The 27,342-nt window shown below is 38.1% G+C and overlaps 1 protein-coding gene across 2 annotated transcripts in view; it reads left to right on the top strand.

Moving 5' to 3' along the window:
- Positions 1-27,342, top strand: part of ube3c (ubiquitin protein ligase E3C) — a 54,827-nt gene that overhangs the window by 19,356 nt on the left and 8,129 nt on the right. For both annotated transcript variants that reach the window (XM_088919608.1, XM_088919609.1), the window contains exons 12-21: positions 2,962-3,048; positions 3,985-4,142; positions 4,935-5,161; positions 8,592-8,696; positions 9,354-9,441; positions 12,097-12,194; positions 12,523-12,655; positions 13,957-14,204; positions 20,517-20,729; positions 26,565-26,753. In XM_088919608.1, the coding sequence (XP_088775734.1) occupies positions 2,962-3,048; positions 3,985-4,142; positions 4,935-5,161; positions 8,592-8,696; positions 9,354-9,441; positions 12,097-12,194; positions 12,523-12,655; positions 13,957-14,204; positions 20,517-20,729; positions 26,565-26,753 (1,546 nt within the window). The remainder of the gene's footprint in view (positions 1-2,961; positions 3,049-3,984; positions 4,143-4,934; positions 5,162-8,591; positions 8,697-9,353; positions 9,442-12,096; positions 12,195-12,522; positions 12,656-13,956; positions 14,205-20,516; positions 20,730-26,564; positions 26,754-27,342) is intronic.

Genomic DNA, 27,342 nt, shown 5'->3' with positions numbered 1-27,342 from the left:
TAATGGCAAATTAAAATATTGAGTACTGTCACAAAGTGTTCACCTCTCTGTGCAGTTGAAAAATGCTGAGAGTTTGTAAATAAGGTTTTAAAGAAAGTTACAATATTCTCAATTTGTAGCGTTCAGTTTTTCATTCAAGTATTGAACATCTTTATTACGGCAGCCCTATGTCATTTCAGGTGTAACATTAGTTTGATACAGTAGGTCGCTATATTAGAAGTTTCTGTGTGTAACCAAAGTTGTTTAACTGAACTTCAAAGTAAATGCATTGTAAACGTCTCTGTAAAAGTAAATGTCTCTAAGTTGCTTCATATGGATATTGAATTCAAGCAACAGCTCACATGGTGATAGTAGCTTTCGAAACAAATCAGGGATAAAGTGGTAGAGAGCCACAATGCAGGCAAAGGTTTCTTATTCCCCTAAGTACACTGAAGCCCATCATTAAAAAGTAGAGTGTTCATCATGCAGTTCAGATACTACATTGATCAGGCCATCCTTCCAAATTGAGCAGGCAAGCAGGAAATTGTTTAGGAATCGCACTGCGGAACCAGTGGTGAGTTTGAAAGATCTGCAAGTTCTGTGTCTGAGATGGGAGTCGGTGTTCAGGACATGGGTAATGTCCTGGTGCTTACAGTATATAAACCTGGCCTTATGGGCGAGTGTCAAGAAGGAAGTCTTGATTGGGGGGAAAAAAAAAAAGATTTCATTTGATATTTAGGCATGTTGGCAGAAGGTTATAAAAGACAAATTTGAACTTCTTCAAGGAGACAAAGATTTAACTTTTTGGTCTAAAGGCATAGGGTTACATCTGGCGCCAACACAACACATCAGCCAGCTAACTGCATCCCAACTTAGTAATATGGTGGCGACAGCATCTTGCTACAGGGCTACTTCTCACCTGTGAGAACTGGGAAGGACTGAAGGAAAAAGTGGATGGAGCAAAAAAATTAGACTAAATTAGAGGAAAACCCGGTCGAGTCCTCTGAGGACCTAAAACTGGGTGAAAATGCACATTTCAGCTGGCTGAAGTGCTCAGACAAGAAAGAAGAGAGTGAATTTCCTTTTAGTCCTGATTGAATCCCATAAAAGATTTATGGTGAGGTTTGATGATTGCAGTCCATTGATGGCTCCCCATGTACTAGTCAGAATTGGAGGAATGCACAGAATTACACCACTCCACTGTGCAAAGCTGGTAGAAATCCTATAGAGAAATACTGAGAGTAGAACTGTAATCCCTGCTTCCACCAACTACTGACTTAGGGGGCTGATTACTTATGAAGCTGCTAAATGTCACTATGTATAACTTCTTTGAGGGTTTTGCAGATATTCAGTCTCCTTCACATCTAACAGTGTTCAATTTGATCATTATAGTTTTGGATAAAAGTGTTCATAAAAAAAACTATATACCATACTTGCAATTATAAGTAAAATATTATTGGCTGGGGGATGAGTAACTTCTGTTTTTAGGTTGTGTCACTAGGTACAGCACAGTGCCTAAGGTCTTGACTAGGAACAGGCTTCATTTTTGCATAGCTATCACTCGTGTCTTGTTATTGGTGTATAGGAAACCGAAATCCAACAATTTCATAAAATTTGTGTTAATTGAATGGCAGGCTTTAATATCGCAGTTCTGGATAAATAAATGTTTGGCTTTTCAAGGTCATTTTTATGCCTAAGATGTGCACTTTGCCCCTTTGCCGGTGCTGCCCTTTTGAGTTTATTGCATATGCAGGCCTTCATCTCATGATTGAAATGGCAGTGCCTGTGGAGAGGGGGGGGGGGGGGGGTCTTCCTTCTGACACTCTTTAAATCAGCCTTGTCAGTCAGCATTTTAGTGCCTTGTTTCTAATTCCAATCAAACACAAGCGCACTATTAAAACAATAAAAAAGTGTTCCAGTTTCCTGTGGTGGATAAATGGGCATGCATCTAGATTTATTTCTTAAAGATATTTTTCAGTCGTTCCTTATCTTGGCTGAGTTTTTTGCTCTTTGGTTTTGCTGTTTAAGTTGCATGTGCTATTCTGTTCTCTAATTAAGAATTGGAGAGAGACATCGACAGCAAGGTTTTTTATATAGGTGACATTTGATTTGTTTCTGGAGATGATATTTTCCTTCCCAGTCTTAACCCTGTGTTAGCAAGGGGGACGAAGGGACAGAAATGCAGTTAGGTTCCAATTGTTTAGTTCTCTGGGCAAGAGCTATTGCATGTGGGGTTTTATTTTACTCAGTTAGCATCTCAGTGCTACCTTGCACTAGTTCAGCCTTGTAAATGGAGACAAAGCACAGCTTGTGATGAAGGCACATGCACAGAGCAGAGTCCATTTTCGCAAGTGTGCTATACCTGTCCTTTGGATTGTTTGAAAAGGACAGGTTCCAGTCGTATTTGCTCTGCTGCAATTCTCAGAAGGTGTCAAAGCACGCAGGCTCACTTGGGTCACCCCTGAGCATTGTGTGGTGCAGTGTTGTACCATTGTTGTTCTCTTCATTAACTTAAATGGGCTCTGCAGGAAGCCAGGATCTGTTTATGACCTGGGCTGAAACCCTCACTGTCAACTAGTTTACTAATGGAAGGTGCCTCACCTAAATAAAGCTTAATGGGTCATTTAATCTATTTCATTGCACATAAGGAATGTGACACCTTTTAATATGGAGGAGAAATTCCTTTGGGATGTGTTGTTCAACCATTTTCTGTTTTTATATGTCCTCTCATGAATACAACAAAGCAATGTTTGTTTTTTTTCCCTTAAAATATAAAAATCATTCATATACTGTAAATAGATTTAAAAAATAAGTCTTACTGCTTCGTGGGAATTGTTAAATCTTTATTAAAATATGAAGCAATGCTGAAACAACATTTTGTTTAGCATGGGTTTTATTGGAGGTTAATATGCATAGTTGGTTTACTTCGGCAGCTGAAATGTATTTAAACCGTTTATTTAAACTTATTTTCTGTGCTTTCAGACTCCTCTACAGCTTGGCGTTCAACGCAAGGTTCCTAAGGCATCTTTGGCACTTGATAACATCTATGACGACGAAGATGATCACTGGGTATAGTAAAAGCTTTTAGTAGCATTTTTTTCACAAGTTCTCAAGGTTTTTATGTGTTTTGCCTCAGTGTAACAGCAATTATACTGCTGACATTAGAAGAGCGCTAGGTGTGGTATTTCACAGGAAAACGCTGCTAGTTAAATGTTTCCTCATGTCTGCTCAATCTATTGGTACTGGAGGGCTGCTAAGCTTTTTATTCACTCCTTTCTCCAAAGCATAGTTTAAGAGCAAACCAAAGCGCCTCACAATGGAGAGGCTTTTGGCACATTTAACAAAGATTTATGTGGAATGTAAATAACTCGGAGATAAAAACGGAACAACAGGCTGGTGCTGTTTTGAGTGATAGATTTAATATTAAAAAGTAAACAGGGCATTCCGTGTGTCAAAACCTAAAAATGTAGAATGTTTTTCATACCTGTTTAGGCCTTCTGAAGGTTCACAAATCAGTGCTTGGATATTTGTCTGCTGATTTGAATTGGACTTTCCAAGTAGGAAGTTGGCCTTTTAATAAACACAGAAAACTTAATATTTCAAGGCTTTTGTCAAACTTTTCTTTTCTACTGTGTTACTATTTCTTTTTTTTTGGAGTAATAAGCAAATTTAAGGATTTTTAAACCATATTTTACAGCTAAAACAAAGTTGTCTTCAGATCCCCGCCAGCAAAGTGGTTTATTACTCCTTCCACGGCCTTTTAAAGAGACATTTTATTTGTTTGCTTTGAAACTGTTTTACTTCACACCTGCTGTTGCAATCAGGATCATGGATGAAACCAAAGAAACAAAAATTTGGGCACAATAATGCTTAGCATTAAAAAAAAAACAGTGAATGTTGAGACCACTAGTCGGTAAAAGGTGTGATAGCTGTGTAATTGTGACAGGGAAGAGAAGTGTGTAAGTTTGAACTTCTGGGAATGTCTTTTTCCCCACGTGTTCTTAGGTCCATGGTGCCCCTGCTGCAGGTGATTTCTCGTGGGTCTCCAATGTCACTAGAAGACTCCAACAGGATCATACCCCTCTTCTATCTCTTCAGCTCTCTCTTCAGCCACTCGCTGATCTCCGTTCACGACAGTGAATTTTTTGGATATCCCATGGAAGGTAGGGAACCGAGCAAGTTTGTAGGTCACATTCCTACACTAGTGGGACAGGTGCGTGTTGCAGAGGCCGTTTTGATGTAAAAAAAAAAAGAATGTTTTTTCATAAATGTTTCCAGAATGAAAATGGGATAAATAAACTGAAACCATTTTTTTTCAAGCATGGAATTATCTCCTAATTACACTTTGTCAGGATTTCATTTTGCTTTAAGTGCTTTCCACACAAAGCAATGTGACTTAATACAGAAGATGAATAGTCAAGATGAAAAAATATACCTTTTGTCTCTAATTATGTTTGTGCACATTGGACCTGCCTCAAACTATTCATGTAATCTGATCATTTAGTCCTTTTATTTTGCAGTTATCACTGTGTCTGCACTGCAGTACAAAAGGGGGCTCTATACTTTAGCTCTTCCTAGTCTACATACATGTTTCTAGGAGGTGAATTCCCATGACATGCAATTAAATACCATGGAAGGCTTATAGAAAAAGAGAGAGAAGTACCAAAATGTGTTAATAACCTGCTGGAAATGAAGGCACATTCAAACAGGTGAAAGAGTTATTTTTTCTAAGATATCACATTCTGTAATTTGCCTTCACTAGGCTGCTGAGACACCCGGTGTGTTTAGTTTACCTTCAATGAGACAAGTCATATCTGAAACTAAAGTGATATTTCATGGTTTTGAATGGACTACCATCCAAGCGATGAAGAACATTGGGGTGAGGATCTGTATATTGGTGTAGTACAGGTAGCGGTGGTAGTATCTGTGCAGAACAGTTGTTCTTCCACCTGTAGGGCAAAGCCAGTCGTCCATGATGCCCTTCACCTTGGTGGAGCTGGTGACATTGTCCCGATGCCTGAGAGATGCCTGTTTGGGGATCATCAAGTTGGCTTATCCAGAGACGAAGCCCGAGCACCGCGAAGAGTACATTGCGGCCTTCAAGAGCGTGGGAGTCAAGACCAACACAGAAATGCAGCAACGAATTCAGGCCGAGCAAAAACGGTGGATTCAGCTTTTCAAGGTGACTGTTGCATTCTTCGGCACTGCGAAGCCTTTCAGAGCCCCAATGTGTGATTTCATTGCCCATGATTTAGAGCTCCATATGGCAATTTCAGCAGTTTATTTTTGTCTGATACTCAAAGTTAGAGTTCAAATTATTTCACCTGACTGACTTAATGTTTTGTTTCTTCTATATATTCCAAACCAAGGGTAAGTTGTTCAGCGTTGAAGGAAACAATGGAAAATACATTTGCCTAAGGTCAAATAAATGATTAATCATTTTAAAGAATATTATTCTACATGTGAACAACATGGTGGCACAGGGTTTAGCACTGCTGCTTCTCAGCCCTGGGGCCCTGGGTTCAATTATGACCCTGGGATGCTGTCTGTGTGGAGTTTGTATGTTCTTCCCATGTTCTTATGGGTTTTTGCCAAGTGCCCCGTTTTCGTGACGAGTTAACTATTACCTAACTGGTAAGTTAGTAGTCTTCAGGGAAAATTGGCTCTGGTGTGAGTGTGTCTGTGCTCGTGTCTTAGTGTATCCCAAGATGGACTGCTGTCCCGTCCAGTTTGTATCCTGCCTTGTGTCTTTTGCATGCTGGGATAGGCTGTGGCGTCCCCATGACCCTGTATGGGATAAAGTGGTTAGAAAATGATGAATGGATTATTCTCTATGCAACTATATTTCTATTCTGTATTCTCTATTGCTCTATTTTTCTCTAATCTCTATTCAATACTTTGTATTATTCTGTATTTCTAATGAATTTTGAACAAGAATACCCCAATTTCCTTTAATTAAGTCCCTAGATATTTTTGCATGTGTGTATGTGTGATTATGGTGTTAGACTGCTATCCTGACTGGAATACAGTCCCACTGTGCTCCCTAAGGTTCTGCTACCAAGTCTGCGTTGCTGTGAAACATACCACAAATAAACTGTTTTCAGATAATGAGGGGGTGGGTGCCTGGTTGTTCCTTTTTTTGAACCGGGATCTCGAGAAGACAAAAATAATCCGAGGCCAGAAAGGAAAGGTTTGCAGGGAGGGCATATAAATGCTACTGAAATTCATAAAAGATCGGTGCAAACACCTCTTGTCAGCTAAAACAGCCCATTAAAGAAGTGGGAGCAGGGAAATGCATTTTACAAATTGAATGCTAGATTTACAGTCCGTTTAATACTACTGACCCCCTAACACGCTAATGTTTGGTTCGAGTCATCAGCCATCCCTTTGGCTCTTTTATCACTTCTATTGTCAAGCTATCTATTTAATTGAAAGAAGTTAATTGAATGAAAATGATCAACTAAGCTTGTATTAATATTGCTAATGGAACTTTGTGCTTGGCCATGTTTGGAGAGAGATGTCACACTGGAGTTTGGGAAAGGCCCATTAAGGCCTGCACTTAACCCGATGGGCTAATTAAGGAATGCTTATTCATTCGACAAGTCAGAGGTAGTGAAAGTCCAAACCAATCGCCTCAATTTTACAGCATTTTGCACTTGTGGGTATTGCCAGTTTCAGTCATTGCTAGGTTGAGATTAATAATGCCTTCTGAAAATGAAGAATTTCAAATAAAAGGAAACTACTTGCAGTATAAAGTGGGTGATTTGCTTAGACATTAAGACATTTAGACATAGACAGAAAGACAATAGACATCTACCTGTATCGGTAATTATCAATGGAAGATTTTTCCATTTTGTCAAGTATTGTATGTATTACATACAATATGTAAAAATACATATTGTATTTTTAAAAAATTAAAATCTAGCCACCTCAAAAAGGAACCTATATATATGTTTATAATATTAATGAATATACATTATAATATGAATGCATTGATGAATATGAATTATATTAATGTTTGACTGTTTGTAGTCAGACGCATGATAATAATCTCAACAATTGAACTGTGAAAGATGCCTATATGTAGATTACAGGAAATCTGGTAAATGCTATAGCAGCTACAGATATGTACAGTACAGTAAATTGCACTTGCAGATTCTGTTCATCCACATAAGAGGAAAGTCAGAAGTCAAATAGAAAAGTGCATCTAAAAACAGTCAAAATGACCTGTGCCAAAAAGGAGTTTTATAGGCTGTTTTAGATCACTTTGTCTTTGTAAGAGACGTCAGACTGAAACTTGTTGCAGAACATCCGTCCTTCTGGTTAAAAGCAGGACGGCATATACTTTCAGCAGATCAGCAAAAGTGCTGATGTAAGGAGTTTAGCTAATTAATGGGGCTGTACATTTCCAGATAAACTGAGTCATTTTTGTTTTGTGTTACCAATACATAGCACCACAACAATGGGATGCTCATTCTCATTGTAATTACTTATAATCAAAGGACCTTGTATCCAATACAGAAAAAAGTGTTGTAAAATTTATAGGATTGTCTATATTTTTTTAACTGTAAGCATTGTGATGTGATGCTTCATGGAGACATTTACAGTAACTGAGAACTTTTTGCTTTTTCTTCAAGATTTCTATCAAGGAGTGTTACATAGGATTTTTTTTTAATTAAAGCCAGGAAAAAAGTATCTCAGCTTGTAATGTAATTTCAAAATTAAAATACCTTTTAAGTCAATGTTTTATCATTTAAATGAATATTAAATTGTGAAAAACATGTCTTTAAAGTGTGCATATATAGGCTAATTCAGAAGATATATAAACTACTGAGTTTATATTTTTGGAGTTATTAAGTGTCTAACCATTCTGCAACACAAGTACAAGTAAAAAAAAAAAGCTTCAGCTAAAGTCTGATTTTTGCTCAGTTTAGGTTAGCAAAGGTTAGAAATGTAAAATGATCAATTTCATGTTTTAATAGACTATCATCAAAGGCTGGTGGGGAAGTTTCTCGCCTGTGAAAAAGAATATTTAAAAGACTGCTGCTCTTTTTTACCACTTAGCTGTGTGAGGTTAATGGTGAGGTTTTGAGGGTTTCCCTGTGATAAGATTTAACAACATAAGGACAGTTAAAAACTAGAGGTGGCCTTTTGATAGTTAGCTAACTGATGTGAGGCTCTTATTCAACTGCTTCGTGAAAGAAGCCAGTGTATCACGTTTGACAACATGGATGGGTAGCTTGTTCCATACTCCGACAAGCATTTACACAAAGAAATGCCTCCTTCCTTTTCTCAATTTTAAATTTCTACTCGTGTCCTGTAGTTTCTGGTTCACTGTTGAATCTGAAGAAGTCCATAGGCCTTTGAGGATTTTGCCTTTGAGGATTTTGCATATTCGTATTCAGTTGAACACAAGTTCTCTTTTCAGGCCTGAAAAGGTGCGGTTCTTTTAGCCTCTTATAGTAGGACATTACTTTAAGCCTACAGAGAATTGTGTAACTTTTCTCTGGACTGATTCCATTGTAGCCATACCTATTCTGTAAAATGGTGACTGAAACTGTACACCATTTTTGTGCTGCTTGTGCAAAACGTGCTGTTTTCTGTTTCAACAGGTCATTACTAACCTAGTGAAAATGGTGAAAGCTCGAGATATAAGAAGACCCTTCTGTCCATCTGGTCACTGGCTTTCCAATGAGGTCAACATCAGAGCTGATAAGGTACCACTTCATTAAGGATTTGGTTGAGTGTGTTTAGTGCGTCTTTTTTTTGTGAACTCGTGACAAATGTTATTAAACAGTTTCCTTTCTACTTTTGAAAATTAAAAATAATTTAGATTTAGATTATCGCACACATTCACTCAGCAAAACCAGTACTTGATGGTGTCTTTTCATCCGCTGGGAACAAAGCTCTCAGTGAAAGAAAAACAGCTTCCAGGTGACGTCAAATTGGTGTGGGGGGTTCAATTCATGAGAATATTCATTCAAAATTTCATTCAAAAACTACAAAAGTCCCTCTGGCTGTTTACTCACCTTGTACAAACTCTTCTCTGTGGCACTCTAAATCTGTCAGGCCTCATCAAAACATTTAAACCCCCCATTATTTCCTAAGGAGATTTTAACACAGTGTTGTGAATGTAAGCCCCATTGTGTGCAAATCATTCCATAAATTTCCCACCAGGTAACAATGAATGACCTAGGAATTAGTGAGAGCCCTTAGAGTAAATGCTACATGACCGAAACTGATATATCGATGCATTCCAGCTTTGGTTTGATCAGTGTTAGGAAGAGCCTAAATTTGATTTCTTCATTCCTGTGTAAATGGTGTTGGTTTAACACCATTCTCACATTGATCTCATTTTCTTCCTGGAACAATAGGTCACACAGCTCTATGTCCCATCAGCTAGGCATGTTTGGAGAATCCGCAGAATGGGACGAATTGGGCCTCTACAGTCCACATTAGATGGTAAGAACAGCCTCCATCTCAGCTCAGCGCCTTTACGCAAATGCTGTTCTTTTCTTTATTTCATGGCTGATTCCAGCAACATGTATTCTTTACTATTAAAAAGGTATTTGTCTGAAACGTATTTATGTACCGATCTTGAAGTTTAATTTTTGAATGAGGTTTAGCTGGTTCCCTGTGTTACGTTTGCATTGCTTTCGGTTGTGGAGTTTCTGGTTGCTTTTATCAAGATACCACAGTTGTCTTTAGTTCAATGCATATCACTGACAATTAATGTTAAATTTGGACAGAAAACCTACCATATCTATTGAGTGTTGTAAAAGTTTAATGGTGTAGGAAGTAAACCATTATTTCAATGTTTTTTTTTATCTGTTTATGTGTGAATAATTTCAAATATCACCAAAAGAAAATTTAGATGGGCAGTGTCCTCCTAGAATGTGATGTGAAAAAATCAATGATGGTTCTCTTGGTACAGTTTCCAACGTACAACACAGTCTGGACAAAGCAAAGGTGACTCCAGCGGCTTGGAAATCTGTCCTTGCGTAAAATTTGTGTTTGGAATAATCAAGGCATTAGTGATAGCAATGGGATATAGGTGCATCACGTATTTCGTGGGAATGAGTACATTTTCAAACTACAGTACGGGGAAAACACCCCCAAAATCTTCATGCAAAGGAGGTCTGCTGGCTCTGTGCACTGTATGGAAGCAGTTTGACTCTTGAGCAGTTTCATCATTCATTTGTATGCATCATTGTCCCTTCCTTTCTTTGAAGTCAGACGAGCCTTTTGAAGCTGCACCTTGTTTGTTTAAAAGTAGTACAGCCAGCAAGATGGTGTGAAAACAAGCAGATAACAATGTGTGTATGATTTGCTTAATGCCACTTGACTCCATATGGGATAAAGTCAATTAGTGTGAAAGTACTGATGAAGCACATATGGCTTTGTGTTTGTTTGGCCTTTTTCATTTACTTAAATGGACAGCCACTAGAGTGATAAATGGTCTGTGTATTGACCACGACGGCCCATATTTCTCCTCAAAGATGGAAACGTGATGGAAAAATGCGGATAGAATTGACTAATTGACCAGAATAATTGAGCTCTAGTAGGGGGATAGTGGTTTAACTCTGCTGTTCTGGCAGTTTTTTTGAGGTTTAAATAGCTTAAACCGTTAGTTTAATATAAAACAAACGCTCGCTTAATGAAAATTGTCCCGCAAGTAGATAACCGTCTAACAGTTTAGTTAATTAAAAGTGTCCATTGCTGAAAGACGCCCTTGCTGCCGTACGGAGGAAAGGATTGAACACTTTTTAATGGCCTGCCTGTAAACAAGTATCTGGATTAAGTATACCCATACAGGAGTATTGATCTGGTCACCATGGCCTAATGGGGACTCAGTGCAGACCAGCTGCTCTCATTGTGTCTGTTATTTACAGGCCTTTTCCAGAGTGATGAGGTAATTAGCTTTATGAAAAACCAATGTATGTATGTTTTGCATTGAAAATACCCTTAATTAAAAGATTCAGGTTACCTTCATTAGCTGCAGAACCCTCAGACAGGTGTCTTCAGTCAAGGTATCACTGTACACGGATTACATGGCAACCTACTAATGATGGTTATGGAGCCGTGAGCTGCGTTAGCATGTGAGCTGCAGAGGAACCAGTGCAGGTTTATTCTATGGTGAGAAGCAAAAGAAAGAGTAAAACCCAAAGTTTCGAATGTCGAGCCTTCTTCAGGTGACGACTCAAGTCAGGAGCTGCGTCGGTGCACGATTGCCGCAAAGGTTAATTCCACAGTGACAAGTAGAAACATCTAAAGAGGAGAAATGTGAGAAAACAGCCGCAATGTTGTTTTTAATTTCTGCTTTTCAACATGAAAATTATCTTTACTTTTTCCTCAAGTTGTGTTGTATTTTTTCCTTTTACTTTTCAGGGTGCAGTTCACTCCTGCTTGCCCCTTTACAAATTACAGTGATCCTTTTTATTATATGAAAATATAATTATAATTATAAATTATAATTAAAAATATAATTATTTTACTTAATTATATGGAAATTATTTAATGTCATAAAAAATCAAATGCTTTTAAAAACAGGGGGGTTTAAATTGACCCTTTTACTTAAAAATGCAACATTTGGTGTCATATTGTAGGTTGATTATGAAAAACAGAGCAATAGGATTATTGATGTGGAACCCAGGTCCCTACTACAGCACCAGTGAAAGTTAACACTGCTAGTAACCAGTCAGACCCCCTTGCATGATACTTTCTTTGACAAAGATTCAAGATGAAAAAATTGATGCATTTTTTTTCTATTGCGTCACGTTGTTGCACTTCCAGTTGTCCCCAGCAGAGTGCACTGTGACTACACTTCTTCCTGCCAGCCCTGTCACAGCACAGTCGGATATGGGGGACCCTCACGCACCTCACAGTATGTCAAAAGAAACAGAAGCCCGAAACGCATAATGCGCCGATTAAATAGACTTTGCGGCGCAGCTCGTAAAAGCGGAACTCCACTCACGTTTCATTAAAAAAGGAAAACACTTGAAATTTGATCAAAATGTCGATGAAATGGGTTGGTCAGCTCTTACCATGAGATTGACTCTTAATGTATCCCTGCTGGTACAGCTGGTCACACTTTGCTCCATTTCTTTTCTGATCTAGTTGGAATGGAACCACCTCAGTTGTCAGTGTCGGAGGAGAGACAACTCGCCATCTTAACTGAGCTTCCATTTGTAGTTCCCTTTGAAGAACGGGTGAAGGTATGCCTTAAATTATTGTCGCGTTTCACTTTAATTTCAAAATTAAATAAGTATAAGTGAGTTTCTTAAAATTGAAGAAGTGTCAAGATGTTTCTTAATCTGTACACCTTTTCTTGAGCTTTTCTAAAAATATACTTTGTCAGTTTGGTCAGCAGTGATGTCTTTGACTCCTCTGAGTTGAGCGAAGGGCCTGTTTTTAAGTACATGTAGTCAACACCATGTGCTCTGTTATGTGTGTGAGGGGGGATTGAATAATGTATTTCTCAAAACAAAGAAATAATACAATTTTATACAAGAAATAATAGGTTTATCCATTGTTATTATTAAGATTTTCCAGCGGTTGATCTATGCAGACAAGCGCGATGTTCAAGGAGACGGGCCGTTTTCAGATGGCATTAACATCACTATTCGACGGAACTACATTTATGAAGATGCGTATGACAAACTGTCTCCAGAGAATGGTAAATGCAAGAATACTGAATTTTTTATTAATACTTCTTGTGTGGTTTCTTGTGACTGAGCATCAATTATAACATTGAAATACCTATTTATAATTGACACCCGAAGAAGGCTCCACAGCTGAAACGTTGTGTTTTCTTTCTTCTTTTTTCAGCATGGAATAAACCTATTACTTGTTCTATAGGTAGAAATATATTTTTATATTAAGTTGAAAAGGTACAGAATACAACTATGAAAGGAAAAAATCATTTTGTATTCTAAGTCTTAATATATGAAAGCTAATATTCTATTTAAAATATAGATACTTATGCTCATCTAGAGGATTGAAATGTAGTTGCTTGTTACCTAGTTTTTGCAAAGCAGGTACCCTTTAATTGACCATTTGTCAATGTTTAGATTTTGCAGTGTAAACAGGATATTAAGATGAATTTTGTATTGTAGTTAACATAAATGCTTATTTTGTAAACAAAGTTAAATCTAAAGACTGCAATATTTTTGACCAGCTTTTTATTGATCAACTGGAGTAGTAATTTAATCATAATAACATTAAGCACTAGTAATAGTAATAGGCTTTATAAAAGGCTGAATCAATATTTGTAAGCCAGTTTCTCTGGTAGGAAGGCACCAATAAATATTTTAAAGGTCTTTCTTGTCAAATGAATGAATTCAGGTTGAAAATTACACAACAGTCCTCTATTACCACATAATAAACAGTAGCTCCATGATATCAAAGGATTGTCTGCAAATTGCTCTAAAAATAGATTTTTTCCTGCTTGCATCTGAAGACCATAAATTAACTTTATGCCCAGTGATTAATCATGGGGGAGCATCTAGTGATCTTTTTATACATCTAGATTTGAATACCCCAAGACTTAGGATCAGGTTTTAATAATAAGAGAGCAAGAATTTATTGTTGTTATTGCTCTTTATAGTTTATTCTAACACAAAATAGTAGGACAGCTGCTTAGACAACTCATATCTTGAAAGTTACATCTTTTACATCTCCTGCAAATTCAAAATAAGATGGAGGCTAATCAGTAAAATTATTTACTGTCATCACTGTTGCTTTCAGTATCCAGAATCTCTTGATTTCCTTTGATGAAATATGTATTTGAATGTTATAACGGCACTGGAAAAGTCTGTTTTACAAAAGAATTTCTGTTTTTTTCCTGTTATTCTGTGAGACATTTCTGTTTTGGGGGGGTATTTTATGTGATGATTTAATGACCTCTGATACACTGTTAGTTCAAGTGTAAGTCTTAATATTAGGAAGCACGTTTTTTGTGTGTGTGTTGTCTTTTAGAACCTGACCTGAAGAAGAGAATCCGAGTTCACCTGCTGAATGCTCACGGTCTGGATGAAGCTGGTATCGATGGAGGTGGCATTTTCCGCGAGTTTCTCAACGAACTCCTCAAGACAGGATTCAATCCTAACCAGGGTTTCTTTAAGACCACCAACGAGGGGCTTCTCTACCCTAGTCCTACTGCACAGATGCTAGTCGGGGACTCCTTCACCAGACATTACTACTTCCTTGGCAGAATATTAGGAAAGGTAATGCAAAAAAGCTAGTTTTGTAAGTAATGAGTGTGCTCCATAAATGAATTGTTTTGAACTGATCATAGGATCTTAAGCAAAAGTTTTAAGCGATTTTGTACAGGATGCAATAGATTTTGTTTCAAGGGGAATATTAATCTTTCATTGCTTCATGATGGGGGTGAAAGTGGCATCCTCATAAGCGGTCATCCAAAGAAGTGTAAAACCATTTCAGGACACTGAAGTCTACATCAGATATTGTCTCATGCTGCTGTTGTATGAGGTGGTATAGCGGTACAGGGTTCAGATAACGGAAGAGATTTAAACATTCCTGTCCTGAACCTTTAGTTCAGTTCATACAGAAGTAGTCACTGTTTGATCTTTTCTACTAATGAATCAAATCTGAAGTACAGAGCTGTGGTCTCGGTAGAAATTGGTGATGCCCCAAATGATTTTAAGTTGCCAAGCACCTGTAAAGCAGGGTGAATTCAATGTCATCCAAAGTCAACTGCAGTTTTATCAAGGTGAGTTTTATCAGTAGTCCTCAGTAGCCCTACTTTGTGCACCGATGGATGTGTAGTATGCGTGAACATTTTGGACTTAAATCGTGTTACAAATCAGCTGAAAACAGTCTGTTCTAGTTTCAGTAATTGAAACTGCTACAAAATAATGTTAATATCAATTCCCAAACATCATTGAACTGTTCAGGTAAATATTTAAGGATATTATTTGTTATATTTTGGGGTATATTTATTTCTTATTATGTGTTCTATTTTTACATTTATGTTCACCATAATATTTTTGGCTACATATTTCTAATGTTTTTGCATAACGTAAGACTCCTAATATTTTATCATCTAATCTGCCCAACAGTTTAAAGAATGAAAGGAAATTGAACTCTGTGGCTGTGAACGGTGTGAAGGCTGTTACTAGTTTCTGCAGGAGATTGATGAGGGTCCCAAACTTTAATGTGGCTAAACTGAGTCCAGCATCCCTGTTGCTGTATGTCTCTGTGTTCTCTATAACAACTCTATTAATTACTGGAATAGCTAATATTCGATGTGGTCTGTAGGGCGGAAGTCTAAAGGTTTTAATGACGAGCAATACAGTGTCAGGATAGGCAGTGTGTAACCAGGTAACGCAGGAGGTCTGTTTCTCCACATCGGGTTTGGTCAACAGAAGATAAAGAGACTATTCTTAGCTATTTTTTCCGACTCTAATTTACACAGTGTATCAGAAAACAGTGATCTACAAAACTTTCCATGTTTCCCCCAGGTTGTTATACAGTATTCATTTATATGCTTTGCACTATGAGTGTTTATATAAGGAATAAAATAATCATAATTTTCTAATCAGTGTTTGGTTGCCTGCTATACTAAATGCTTTTAAATTAGAATTGGATTCAGTGAGCTTGGAGATAAGGCACATCATGATGTATCAGCTAGTCCTATGTGTTTATCTGGGTTTCACACTACAGAGTGAGCAGGAAATCAGTATTAAACCCCTTTCCCGCTCTCTTGTTCTGATACTTTTGTTTTCCCTTATCCAGTATCTACTGCCACTGGGGTGGAAAGTGAATCTCGTCAAAATGTTCTTCACAGATGCTGGTAACAGGACACGTCTTTGACATTTGTCCATTGGGCATGTTCCTAATTCAGAATAGCACTTAACGTCTTTATACATGCTGTTTTGTTTTTCAAAGTTTGTATTTTGTATTATGTGTTAGCAGTGGACTGGCATGCCATCCAGGGTGTATCCTACCTGGTGCCTTTTGCTTGCCAGGATAGGCTCCGACTTTCCCACAGCACTGCATTGGATAAAGTGGTTAGAAAATGGATGGATGGATGTTGTTAGCCAAGTCAGCAAGTGTACTCTGCTGCCCCCTGTTGGTAGAACAGTGTCATGGGCTTTAACATGGGAGGTTTTCCTGTTCAGGTTGTTATACTGAAAATGACTGACAGGCAGCCATGACTAACATGGCCAGAAGCTTGCCATGCAGTTTGATCCAGCTGATCCCGATCACGCCTGTCAAGAAAATAGTTGGTGAAGCCTCCCATCAGCATCGAAAATCACTTTTGTCTACCTTAGACCGGGAATAAAAAGAGTCCTTCTTAGTGTTTGGATTTTTGAATACCAGTAATCGTCCCAAACGTCCCAAAATAAAATCAAGTCATGTACCTGTATAATATAGTTGAATTGGTTTATCTTGATCATATTTGTCCTGCTTCACATGGAAAACTGATTTCTGTTTCTGTTTTTCCATCTTCTGCCTTTGCATCCTCACACAATGGATGGGAAACCGTGTTTCAGAATTTAGCCCTAATTAATTTTTTTTTTACGAGCACATTAAAAAGAAATGCCGTAAGCTTTTGTGCGTGCTTAAGCGGTTATATTGATTTGCAGGAGTCGATGGCACAGCTGAGTTCCCCTGTATGAAATTCAGAGTAAAGTGACACTGCAGGGAAGGCTGTAGTTTTTTTTTTCAGGCGCAATCACTTGATGGGTATTGTTTGCCTTCTACACAATGCTGCTATTTATTAGGTCCTAATGTTTTTAAATTTTCTTTAATGCATGTGCTAGTGATTGTTTATTGTGATGCAGTGCAGAGAGGTCATCCCACATGGAAAGAATTACTTCATGACACTGGTCACTTCTCAATTAGGTGTTCCATTAGCAGATGATTCCTGCTTCTTGTTTGTGTAGTGATTGCATTTTACTGGCGCTAAATCAGCAGGCTGGACAGGACATAAATAAGCAGTCAAAGCTTGTAGTAATAGCATTTTGATCTGTTTTACAGTCAGAAGCACCTAAGTCTATCTCAGACAATTCAGCATACTTATTAGAGTACCGTAATTTTCTTGCTTGCGTCCTGTGTTGAAAAATGGCTAGTCAGCGACTATCTGGCTTCATCGCTAATGGGTTAGGCAATTAAGGTGAGAAATTAACTTGGATTTGACTTTCGATTAACCTTACTTTTTACGTTTTCATACTCATAAATACTAACAAAGTAGGCATTACAGTGCCGCATTGATGTTTGTGTGGTACTGTAGTACAGGGAGATTGAAAAGGGACTTGATGTAAAATGATATTATTTGGTGTGAGCTCACAAGCATGTTCCATCACACCAGCTGTGATTAAAGGAGATAATTTCCTTAGGTAATGAATAAATATCTCGGTTGTTACAGCAGTGATTTGTAGTTTTCAAATCACCAGGAGGCTGTTTATTATCAGGTTCAAACAACAGAGATACATTTTTATGGTGCCCCCGTACAGGACTTTGTTAGAAAGGAAGGCTTGTTTCAGTGAAACACATAGTTAGAGCAGTGTGAGAAAAACATCCTTCTGTAGCACAATTTAATAAGGCATTGGCTACTGTTTGTGGCTACTGTAATTGTACTGCAGTAATGCCTACAACAAACTTCCATTACGCTATGACATTAATCATGCAGCTCTCCTGTTTGGATGTGACAATGTGTGCAGGGTTACTCCCATCAACGCTGGTACCCCTGTATACATGTATAGTATATAACTGGAGAAACATGTCTTGACCAAGAGCAACACCAGTTGTCTGCAACAACAGTCTAGAGCAAGTCCTGAAATCTGTACCGACTTTGTACTTATAATAGTAATAATATGACTTATAACTAGTAATAGTAGTCCAGAATTCAGAATATCATGTTTTTTAATAGCCTATTTCCTTTAATGTAAAACACCATTACAGGCGTCGTAGTGGTGCACCTCTTCCAAAACTAAGCCACATCTTTGGTTTAATCTTCCATTCATAGTGCAAGCCCATATTCTCAGTGAGAGGGCGAGGGAGGGAACATTCCCAGTTAAAATGCCCATAGGATTGGTTTTTGGAGTAAACTAAGGACACCCCTCCTGATTCAAACCCTCATGACCTGGCTGTCCTTGACCAGTTGTGCGTCAGTCCTTGGGAAGTGCTAGCCTCAGATCTTAACCAGGGCTGACTGGATTATGTCTCGAAAGTCCACACGTGTGGCTGAGCTCCAACAGGGTGACTCCTCGCAGCCCAGTCTAGCGTTTTTAAATGCATTCTTGGAAACCACATCCCAGAGCCACAGGATGTCAAAGCCTTGGATGACATCTTTAAAAAAAAACGGTTTTGTGAACATGGTTGTAGCTCTGGAGGAAACTGCCCACTCTTTGTGTTTAAATTCAATTAGCTAAGAGCTGTTCTAATTTCCCTCCCTGGACTCATTGCCCAAACTGCCGGTGGTCCGATTCAATTAACTGTTTAGCCGTTAACGGAGTGCTTCAGTAAATGACACGTTCGTGCAGTGGAGAGCAAATGCGGAGCAATATTAATTTTGATCCAAGTATCACACATGGCGCTTTTATTGATTCCAAATAAATATTGTTTCACGTATGCTGCTCCATTTATTGCAAAGCCAGATGTATCCCAGCCTTCCCCTTGTGCACAAAGTAAAATTAATAGAGGCCCAAGATCACCTCAGGAACCTCTGCTTGTTTTCGCAGTCTGAAACTACTTTGCCCTTCACCAAACAAACAGAATACAGTGTATTCCTACAGATCATTATTTTATTTGTGCTCTGCCCCTCCAAGCAAAATTAAGAGAGTGTTACAGTAAGTAATTCGTAGCTACTGCAGTCCACTGAGGATGGGGAAGTTAGCGTGGGCTTAACCCCATGAAGAATTAAGATAACAGGAAGAGCCATAAGTTACTTCAGGCAATTTAGGAAGAAGGAAGTTAACACTTCCTTGACTGCTCTTCGGGGTCACTGCGCTACAGCAGCTGTAAGGCTCCAGTTCTGTTCCTCTGCTGCAGTGGTTTTATCAAGTGGAAATCAACTGGATAAAGTTCATTTTTGGATGGAGAATATCAATGCTGATTGATAGTAATGCGTTTGAAAAGCATTATGTTTTTTATTGATTCTTAATGTTGTAAATTAACAAATTTATTTGGCAGCTAACAGAAGCCGCCTATGGTGATGTGAGCATTTATTCTCCTGATAGTGCCACGATTTGCATTAATTGCCCTGCCACGGCACTCACTTATATTAAAAGGCTCACACCATAATTAATCCTTTTTATTTCAAGTCATTTTGGCACAATTTCTGGCAATAAACACCCATAAATAATAGATGCTTGAAAAAATATGCTCCAGGTTTTTCAATATACTTATTGCTGTGTCGTTATGGCGCAGTGTTATTGATAGGTTTCGAGGGGCAAACACTGCATATGGCCAGAAATTAGGCCTACTGTGAAAAATGCTAAGTGGATTATTTTGCATAAAAAATAGACTGTGTTTGAAGTTGCATAATTAACCTGTGTTTAGAAAATACCTTGATTTATGCCTGTGTGTGTATTTAAGATGCATACATTATGGAAATCTTTTAAATTTATAATCCATTTAGCTGATGTGGTCAAGGTTTTTAGTGCAATCATTTATAAAGACCTGTATATTTTAATGCTCTAAAGGTTTAAACGTGCTCTTTTTAGGACTATTCCAGTACATTAGCTTTACATTTTATGACTCACCTCCTCAGCTCTTGTACTTGATAGTATTTAAGGTCAAGGTTGGATATTCCATAAATTCTATTCTATATAATGTCAAACCTCGTAGATTTAAAGTAGATTATCATCTATGTGTATTAGACTGAATTTTACAAAACCTACTATTGCAAACTGAATATCGGTTTCGGTTTGAGCCTAGATGCACCAGTTCAGCTTATCAGCTTCAGGATTTAAAATTACATTGATTTATCTATAATCATCTATGCAGTATATTTATAAGGCACATTTATTATGACAAGAGTTTTAGTTAAAAAAAATAACATTAGTGCATATCCACTACTTTTAAATGAAAATAAACCACATTAAATAGAGTCTAAAGTAAGTTCCACATTGGATTGTATTGACAAGAGAATAGTTGGGAATAATTAGGAAAATTAGATCAACACTTAACTAAGTTCTTGAGGTCTAAATTAACCTAAATAATAATATGAACAATATCTTGTTATTCGTGACTGAAATGATCAGTATAATTGGTGTGCCTCCCTTAGGACGTTATTTACCTCTCTGAGACAGAAATACTGCATCCTTTTCAAATCGTGCTTGAGGTACTCTTACCACTTGCCATGAAACATTCAGTTACTGCTTAATCTGAAATAGGAAACCGTCTCTGTAGCCTGAGTGAACAGATGTCTTAATGGTCATCAAGCTGTCACAGCATGTTGAGCGAGGGACTGTTTCGGCGGGTTTCATGGCAGGCCTCAGCGATTCACGGCGAGCTTCCTTTCCCATCAGTGCACTTCGAATCCTTTCCTTTTCCTTCTTTCGCTGTAGGCACTTTACGAAAACATGCTGGTGGAGCTCCCGTTTGCCAGTTTCTTCCTCTCTAAGCTGCTGGGCACCAGCGCCGATGTGGACATTCACCACCTGGCCTCCCTGGATCCTGAGATGTACAGAAACCTGCTCTTCCTGAAGAGCTACGAGGGAGATGTGGAGGAACTCGGCCTGAACTTCACGGTGGTGAATAATGACCTCGGGGAGGCACAGGTGGGCACCAGTCCCCCCCTTATTTTTTTGCTGCTTCCTAACCCTGAACCGTTAATAATTAATTTCAATCATGTGTCTGTATTCAGAGATAAGGGAGATAAAGCACGGTCTGTGGCTGTGATCTTTGAGCAACTCTTAAGGCAAAGAAAGGCTTTATTGACCATTCCAAAAATATTAGGTGCGAATAACAACTAGAGCAGTAATTATCTAAAAACAGGACTGATAGTAAAGTGTTTCTCAATTGTATCACCAGGCTTTTTTTCCCCTTGTCCTAGCGCCTCACTGTTTAGACAGCAAGCTGGTTATTTGAGGTTGGAATCGTGCTTCTTCCACATTGCTCTGACCGGTTTATTGCCTGCAATCTTTGTTTGCTCAAGGCCTCACTGAGTTATTAGCTACTCTTTAAATATGCTTTACAGTGCCGTTACAATGCAAGTTCTTAGTTGTTTGCTTTGGAAGCAGACGCAAATATAAGACAGAAAACTATTTTTTAAAGATTAGGCACACACTAGACCAAACTGCCCTGTGTTTGCCCTTTGGCAAGCACCAAATAAGCAAATCCCCTCGCCTAACAATCGTTAGCATTACCGTACTTATAATAAATGTGAAAAGGAAGACATTAAGGAACAGTGCTGATATTTTTTGCATGTTAAAATATAACAAAGATTAGAAATGAGAAGAGAGTCCAGGGTGTCCATCTAATTAAACCCAGAATGCCAGCTGTTAGCAGGAATCGACTCTAATGATATGACTCTGCAGTTTGCTCTGAAAGGCCTCCATTTTTGCACAAAACCATGGTTCCTATTTTTAATCCTTAAAGCCCTACCTCTTAATTTCTATTTGTGTCCAAATGTGTTGACGAAAACGCTGTAATTTTCACTATATATCCTAGTATTTTACCATGGGCTTTCCTATATTGTCTAGACCGAGGAAGGTAATGATGAGGTAAAAGGAGCACATAAATCCTTTTCATGAGTTGTCTCGTCAAGATCCGTGTCACCTTTTTCGCTACTTGCTTGATATGATATTGTCTACTGCAGTAGTCATGAATCTATTATCATTAATTATGAATATGAATAATGTAAGGATTTTCCATATTTGCTATTCTGAGAGGCTGGAAGAGAGAGCTAAGAAGCTGGCATAAAATTTGATGAAGAATGTCAACACCCGTAAAGCCCTATTAGAGAATCTGGTCCCTAATTCTCTGATAAGAACTGTGTGTTTCTCATCCAGTCAATGAGCAGAGTGTCTAGCCCGTTTGAAATGCTCGGCTGTGGTTCATCAGGAGAGCCATGCCAGTATGATACCAGAAGAGAGGATTCCTGCTTTGCAGGCCACTGAAAGGTGAATAAGCTGCCTCTTGGGAATATTGCTGCGTGGGACACTGTCGACATCCTCCAGTCAAAAGAGCCTAATCAACAAGATCGCTAGTGCAAGAGCAGTGCAACTCAGTTAAAAAGAATTCTCCATGGCTAATGTGAAAAAACACCATTATGCTCCCCCTCCAGTTACTCAATAAATTTGCTAATGGAGAAACACAGTATGCACTCCATATCGAGTAGCAGTTATGTTTCTGTGGCCTCTTACTTTATCATTGAACAATTGAAAGTGGATTCTAAAATTAAAAACCCATGCCACCTGCATCTGTCATTTTAGTGACTGCTTCTGCGCTGTTGATAGACCTCCTGTTCATGGCCCCTGATGTACAGGGACGTACAGTAGCAAATCCTTTCTGCCTTTAACAGCTGTAGTATTGCCATTCACATGTAGTATATACATGCCCTGTAATGGCCCACATTTCTAAAACCTTTCCGTTAACTTTTTACTGTAAACTTAGAGAAGAACTCAGTGAAGCTGTAAAGTGTCGTGTAAATATTTTTGTCTATTGATTTTAAGTTTACAGTTTAGAAGCGTAGTTTTGGTTTTTGCTATTGGAGAATGTTTTCACTTTTCCTGAAAAGCACAGCCATTGTTATGGGCCAAAATTCTTTATTATCTGATTTATTATTCCTTTATTATGCTGTATTAATTGTTGGGGTGCATCTTTCCTCTGAGTCTTTGCAGAATCTCTGTTGCTGAATTATTCTCCTTAGCAGAAATCTTGGAGATTCAGTTTTAGCCAGAAATGCTGCTGTGTTATTATAAATAACACTTCCACTCTTGTGTACAGCATGACATTTTACCTTTATTTCATTGAGTGATGCAAGGAAAGCCACAGCTTGTAGCCACACACATTGTTCTGATTGCCACTATTGTTTTGTTTTTGTACCTAATAGAAAGCAAATATTGGTATGTTACACTGCTGAAATACTTGCGTGATGAATAGAGATAATGGCTCAATTATACAATGGCTGCACAAATCTTTTGTCCTGCGCTTGTATTGTGATCTTATCAAATTACAATAGGGTGGACTAACAAAGTGTAAACCTGTATATTTTCAATGTCCTAAATCTAGCCCTGTATTTCCAGGCAGTCATTGATATTGATCACGCACATAGACATGGTTGCACAGTTCTGCATTAATTTTAAAAGGGAATTTAGACAATCAGCTTTAAAATTAAAGCACGGATTACTAGGTATTAGCAGGTGAATTGAGGTGATTCCACCTCACCTGCTGTTCCTGTATCCTTCATGACCAAGCAGTGGAAAGATGTGTGTTCACAGTACATTGAATGAATATGTAACATTGAATTTTTTTTATGAGGTCCAAAGAAAATAAACTGGAGTTTACCATGGTAAAGTCCACAATAATGTCAACTGTCGGAAATGTTCACCAAAAAAGTCATGAAAATGAAAGGCTACTCTCCATGCTGGGCCTCCCTGTCTGTGGACATCACTGTGAAGGGCACTTTCTGAAGCACTCTGCCTCTCTTCTACAGAGTTTGCCCTTTAATGCCACATTGGCATTATGCTATAGCCTTAACACCATGATTCTGTCTTAACTAAATGTGTCTCTTTTAATTGAAGTTATGTGAGCTCTCCAACACATCTTAATATATCTCTGTCTTACAGCTTTATATACTAAAGATAATTAAACAGTCAAGTTACTCTTTTAAACTTAGCTACAATGCCTGTGCCAATTTATCAATTAACCAATTGTCCTTGTAAGGAACAGCTCCAAGGTTTCTGAAGCATGAGAAACTGAGCCATTAGATGTCCAGCATGTGCTTTGAAATGGACAAGTATCTTAGTCATTCTGCCTGAGCAGTTCTCATGTTCTGATAACTTGAATCCGGATGAAGAACAGGTGCTGAAACAAGGATGCAAACGCACTCGGATTGATTCAGTGGCTTCCTCGCTGGTCAGGATGACAAGACAGCTACATCTTCTTTCTGCAGTTTTTGTTTTTTCATTTTTCTTTTCGGCATTTGAATTAGCCTGTACTGGTTCATATACCAGTATTTCTGTTGTCATCATGAGAGATAAACGTGTACACATATTAGAATACCTAAAGCCCTTTCTTTTGTATTTTAAAACACAATGGATGTTTAGAGCTTGGGTGAGCACAACAGTCATCGGATTTTCCAACAAAACCAATTCTTTGTCTCTGAAATCATCCGTTTTAATAACAAAGCTTTCAAAACCAAGGAGAAACAGATTTTTTTCCACAAAGAAAGATTTTTGGAAGTTGATGCACACTCTTGGAGATTTGAGACCGGGGAATTCCATTGTGCAATACATGACACAAAGACTTTTTAAAACCCAGACTTTGCCAAAACAGATTTGACAGTCCTGTGAAAAATAATCTGAATGTGAGGAATATGAAGACAGTCAGATTTACTAGAGCTACTGCCAATAGTAACCCACTGAACCAATTGCCTTTGTGAAAAGCAAGAAGAAAAGAAAGCTAAACTTGTCCAAAGTATGCATGTCATTAAGCTAACTACCTGTTGGCATAAGGCTTCACTCTCTTGACGAGACGAAACGACTTCTGCTGTCAAGTACAGCACTGCTGCGATATGTACTTTGGTATGATGCTGTGTGCTTTATATATCTAGTTGGGAAACTACAGGCGAAAGTACGGATCATTTCATGTAGTGATAAATAAATCTTAACCTGCTTAAGTGTCTAACATATTGTTCATGCATATTTATAAACCTCCGTTTGGTACCCTTAAATGGGTTTGTGATTTGTAGCCCTAGTTCTTAAGATAAAATAATACAGCAGGCCTACCTTTAGCATATTGCTGTCCTTGTCCATCTATTTTTGAGATTTCCCTGAGATACACTAATTCAAAACAGCAATTAATCAGTTTGCTTTAATAAATACAGACAGAGTCATTAATTTGTGTTGGATCATATTGATTTAAAGTAAATTGTAAAGAATGATGTTGATGCACATTAGCACAATACTTGAAGAATTCAGCTAAATGGCAATAACATTTACTTAAACGATGTTTGTAAGGCACAAATATTGTGTAAATTGACTTCATCTGCGTAGTACACTCTTAAAGAAACCCGGTGGAAATGTCTTGCTTTGGTTAGTATTTTTTTTCCACCTCCCTCTCAAAATATTTTAATGTTTATACTCACACTAACTTTATTGATGAAATGCTCTTTATTTCACAGTGCATACAGTAATGCACGAACATACTCTACAAGATCATATTTATTTGAACTTTAATGAACTATGGAAAGGAAATGTTTAAACAGTGGAATTTAGTGTACTTTTTTGGATATGCAGTTATAACTGGACAAACTTTACATTAGAACAAAATATCTTAGAAAGTAGTAGTGATTTAAACAGATTTTGCAGGATGCTTTCACCTTTGCTCCAACAGTTTGTGCATCTCTTATTTTTCTTGTCACCGTTCACATCCTGACATGTTAATCTAGTAATGAAACGGTTTCAAATTTTCACCTGTTTTCAAGATGGCCTCTCACAAGGAGGAGTCGTTAAATCCCAGCTTGTCTCCTTAAAAGTATTTCCTGTTCGATATGACTCGCAAGTCTGAGAAATACATTCCTACCGTCCCCAACGTGATCAAAGCATCTGCAGTAAGCAGGAGCCTACATACCTAAGGGATCTCCTGGTGCTGCAAACAGGTGTGGCACTTTTAACAGCTGCAGCAATCTGGCAGCGTGTATCACTGTATAGAAGTACAATGAGAAGTACAATTCCTTCTCTTTAAGGTGCACCATGGAATAGGGTGATTTCTTCAATTCTGAAGTTGTAAAGGATTTTTTTTCAGACAAATAGTCCAAACCCCACATAATAAATGGAACAATCTGAGGGAAATATATCAGAACAGGGATAGTATGGAACAAAATGCACAACTGCAAAAAATGAGGCAAAGAATCACTGTCTCCTTAACTGTGAAAACAGTGAGAAAATGCAGAACAATAAAAAAAAAACTTTTTTATTGCAAGTTTATCTGACCCAATGGATTAACTAAATCCTCACCAGACAGCTTGGTAATTCCTTATCAGTTGTGACATGAGGAGTAGTTTAAGGAAATTAGGTTATGTGTAGTGAACAGCAGTGTGTAAAAAGAATTTGAAACCAGTGAGTGATGGACAGTATAATCAAGAATGTCTTTGTTAATTCTCAAGCCAGTTCTGCATTCTTTAAAAGTAAAACCTGAGGCAACTTTGTGATGTGCAGCTGTGCTCTAATTGGTGGTACATGTAAGGTTAGTCACGTAAGTATCATAAAAGTAATGTCAAAACTGGTTTGTCTTTACCAGTCGGGGCAGCAGTCGCAGTTACACTGATGTAAACTAGTGCTTGACAAGACAGTTTTTCTATATTGCGAAGACATCTCAGAACTGAGTAATTAGAAAACTGTTCAGGCAGGTTCTGAGAAAGGTAACTGCAGCATATCCGTCCTTGACAGGTGGTTGAACTGAAGCTGGGCGGCAAGGATATCCCTGTCACTACAGCCAACAGGATAGCCTACATCCATCTGGTGGCGGACTACAGGCTGAACAAACAGATAAGACCTCATTGCCTGGCTTTCCGGCAGGGCCTGGCCAATGTGGTTAACCTGGAGTGGCTTCGCATGTTTGATCAACAAGAATTGCAGGTATCGTCAGCTGTATAATTTATTGGAATTAGTTGTAAGTGGGCTTATTTATTTGCATTTAATTACATCACATCAACCAGGTACCTTAACTGTTCATTCTTCTTTTTTGTTAAAATTGTAGTTTGTGTGACTATTTGCGCAGTTGATGTGTTTGCATGTTTTGAAAGCTATGCATACTGGAATTGGAAGTAGGCAGCTGCGTCAGCATGCGTAGGCTGCAAAGGAACAAGTAAAGGTTTATTCCATGCTGCAAAGAGAAGAAAACAAACACAACGTTTCGGGTGTGAGCGTATTCCATCCTGGAATTTCGACAGCATACTGTACATCAATTTTTATATCCCAGTATGTCCTCATTTTGCTCGGAAGGTTATATAGCTGAAGAGAGTATGTGTGTTTCCTAATACTGCATGTCAGTTTTCATTGTAGTTGTATGTTAACGTACTTCCATTTTAAGCTTGTTGGTTTCTACAAACAGATATTTTCTTGTAATTATCACAGCGCAGTGGCAGTTTGCACTGCTGCCTCACAGCTCTGAGGTCCTGGGTTTGTGTTTGGCCTGGGGCACCTACTGTGTAGAGTTTACATATTC

The sequence above is a fragment of the Atractosteus spatula genome, chromosome 6 (assembly GCF_055471065.1).
Source record: "Atractosteus spatula isolate fAtrSpa1 chromosome 6, fAtrSpa1.hap1, whole genome shotgun sequence".
In the NCBI taxonomy this organism is placed as follows: domain Eukaryota; kingdom Metazoa; phylum Chordata; class Actinopteri; order Semionotiformes; family Lepisosteidae; genus Atractosteus; species Atractosteus spatula.
This window is presented reverse-complemented; position numbering and strand designations above follow the sequence as displayed.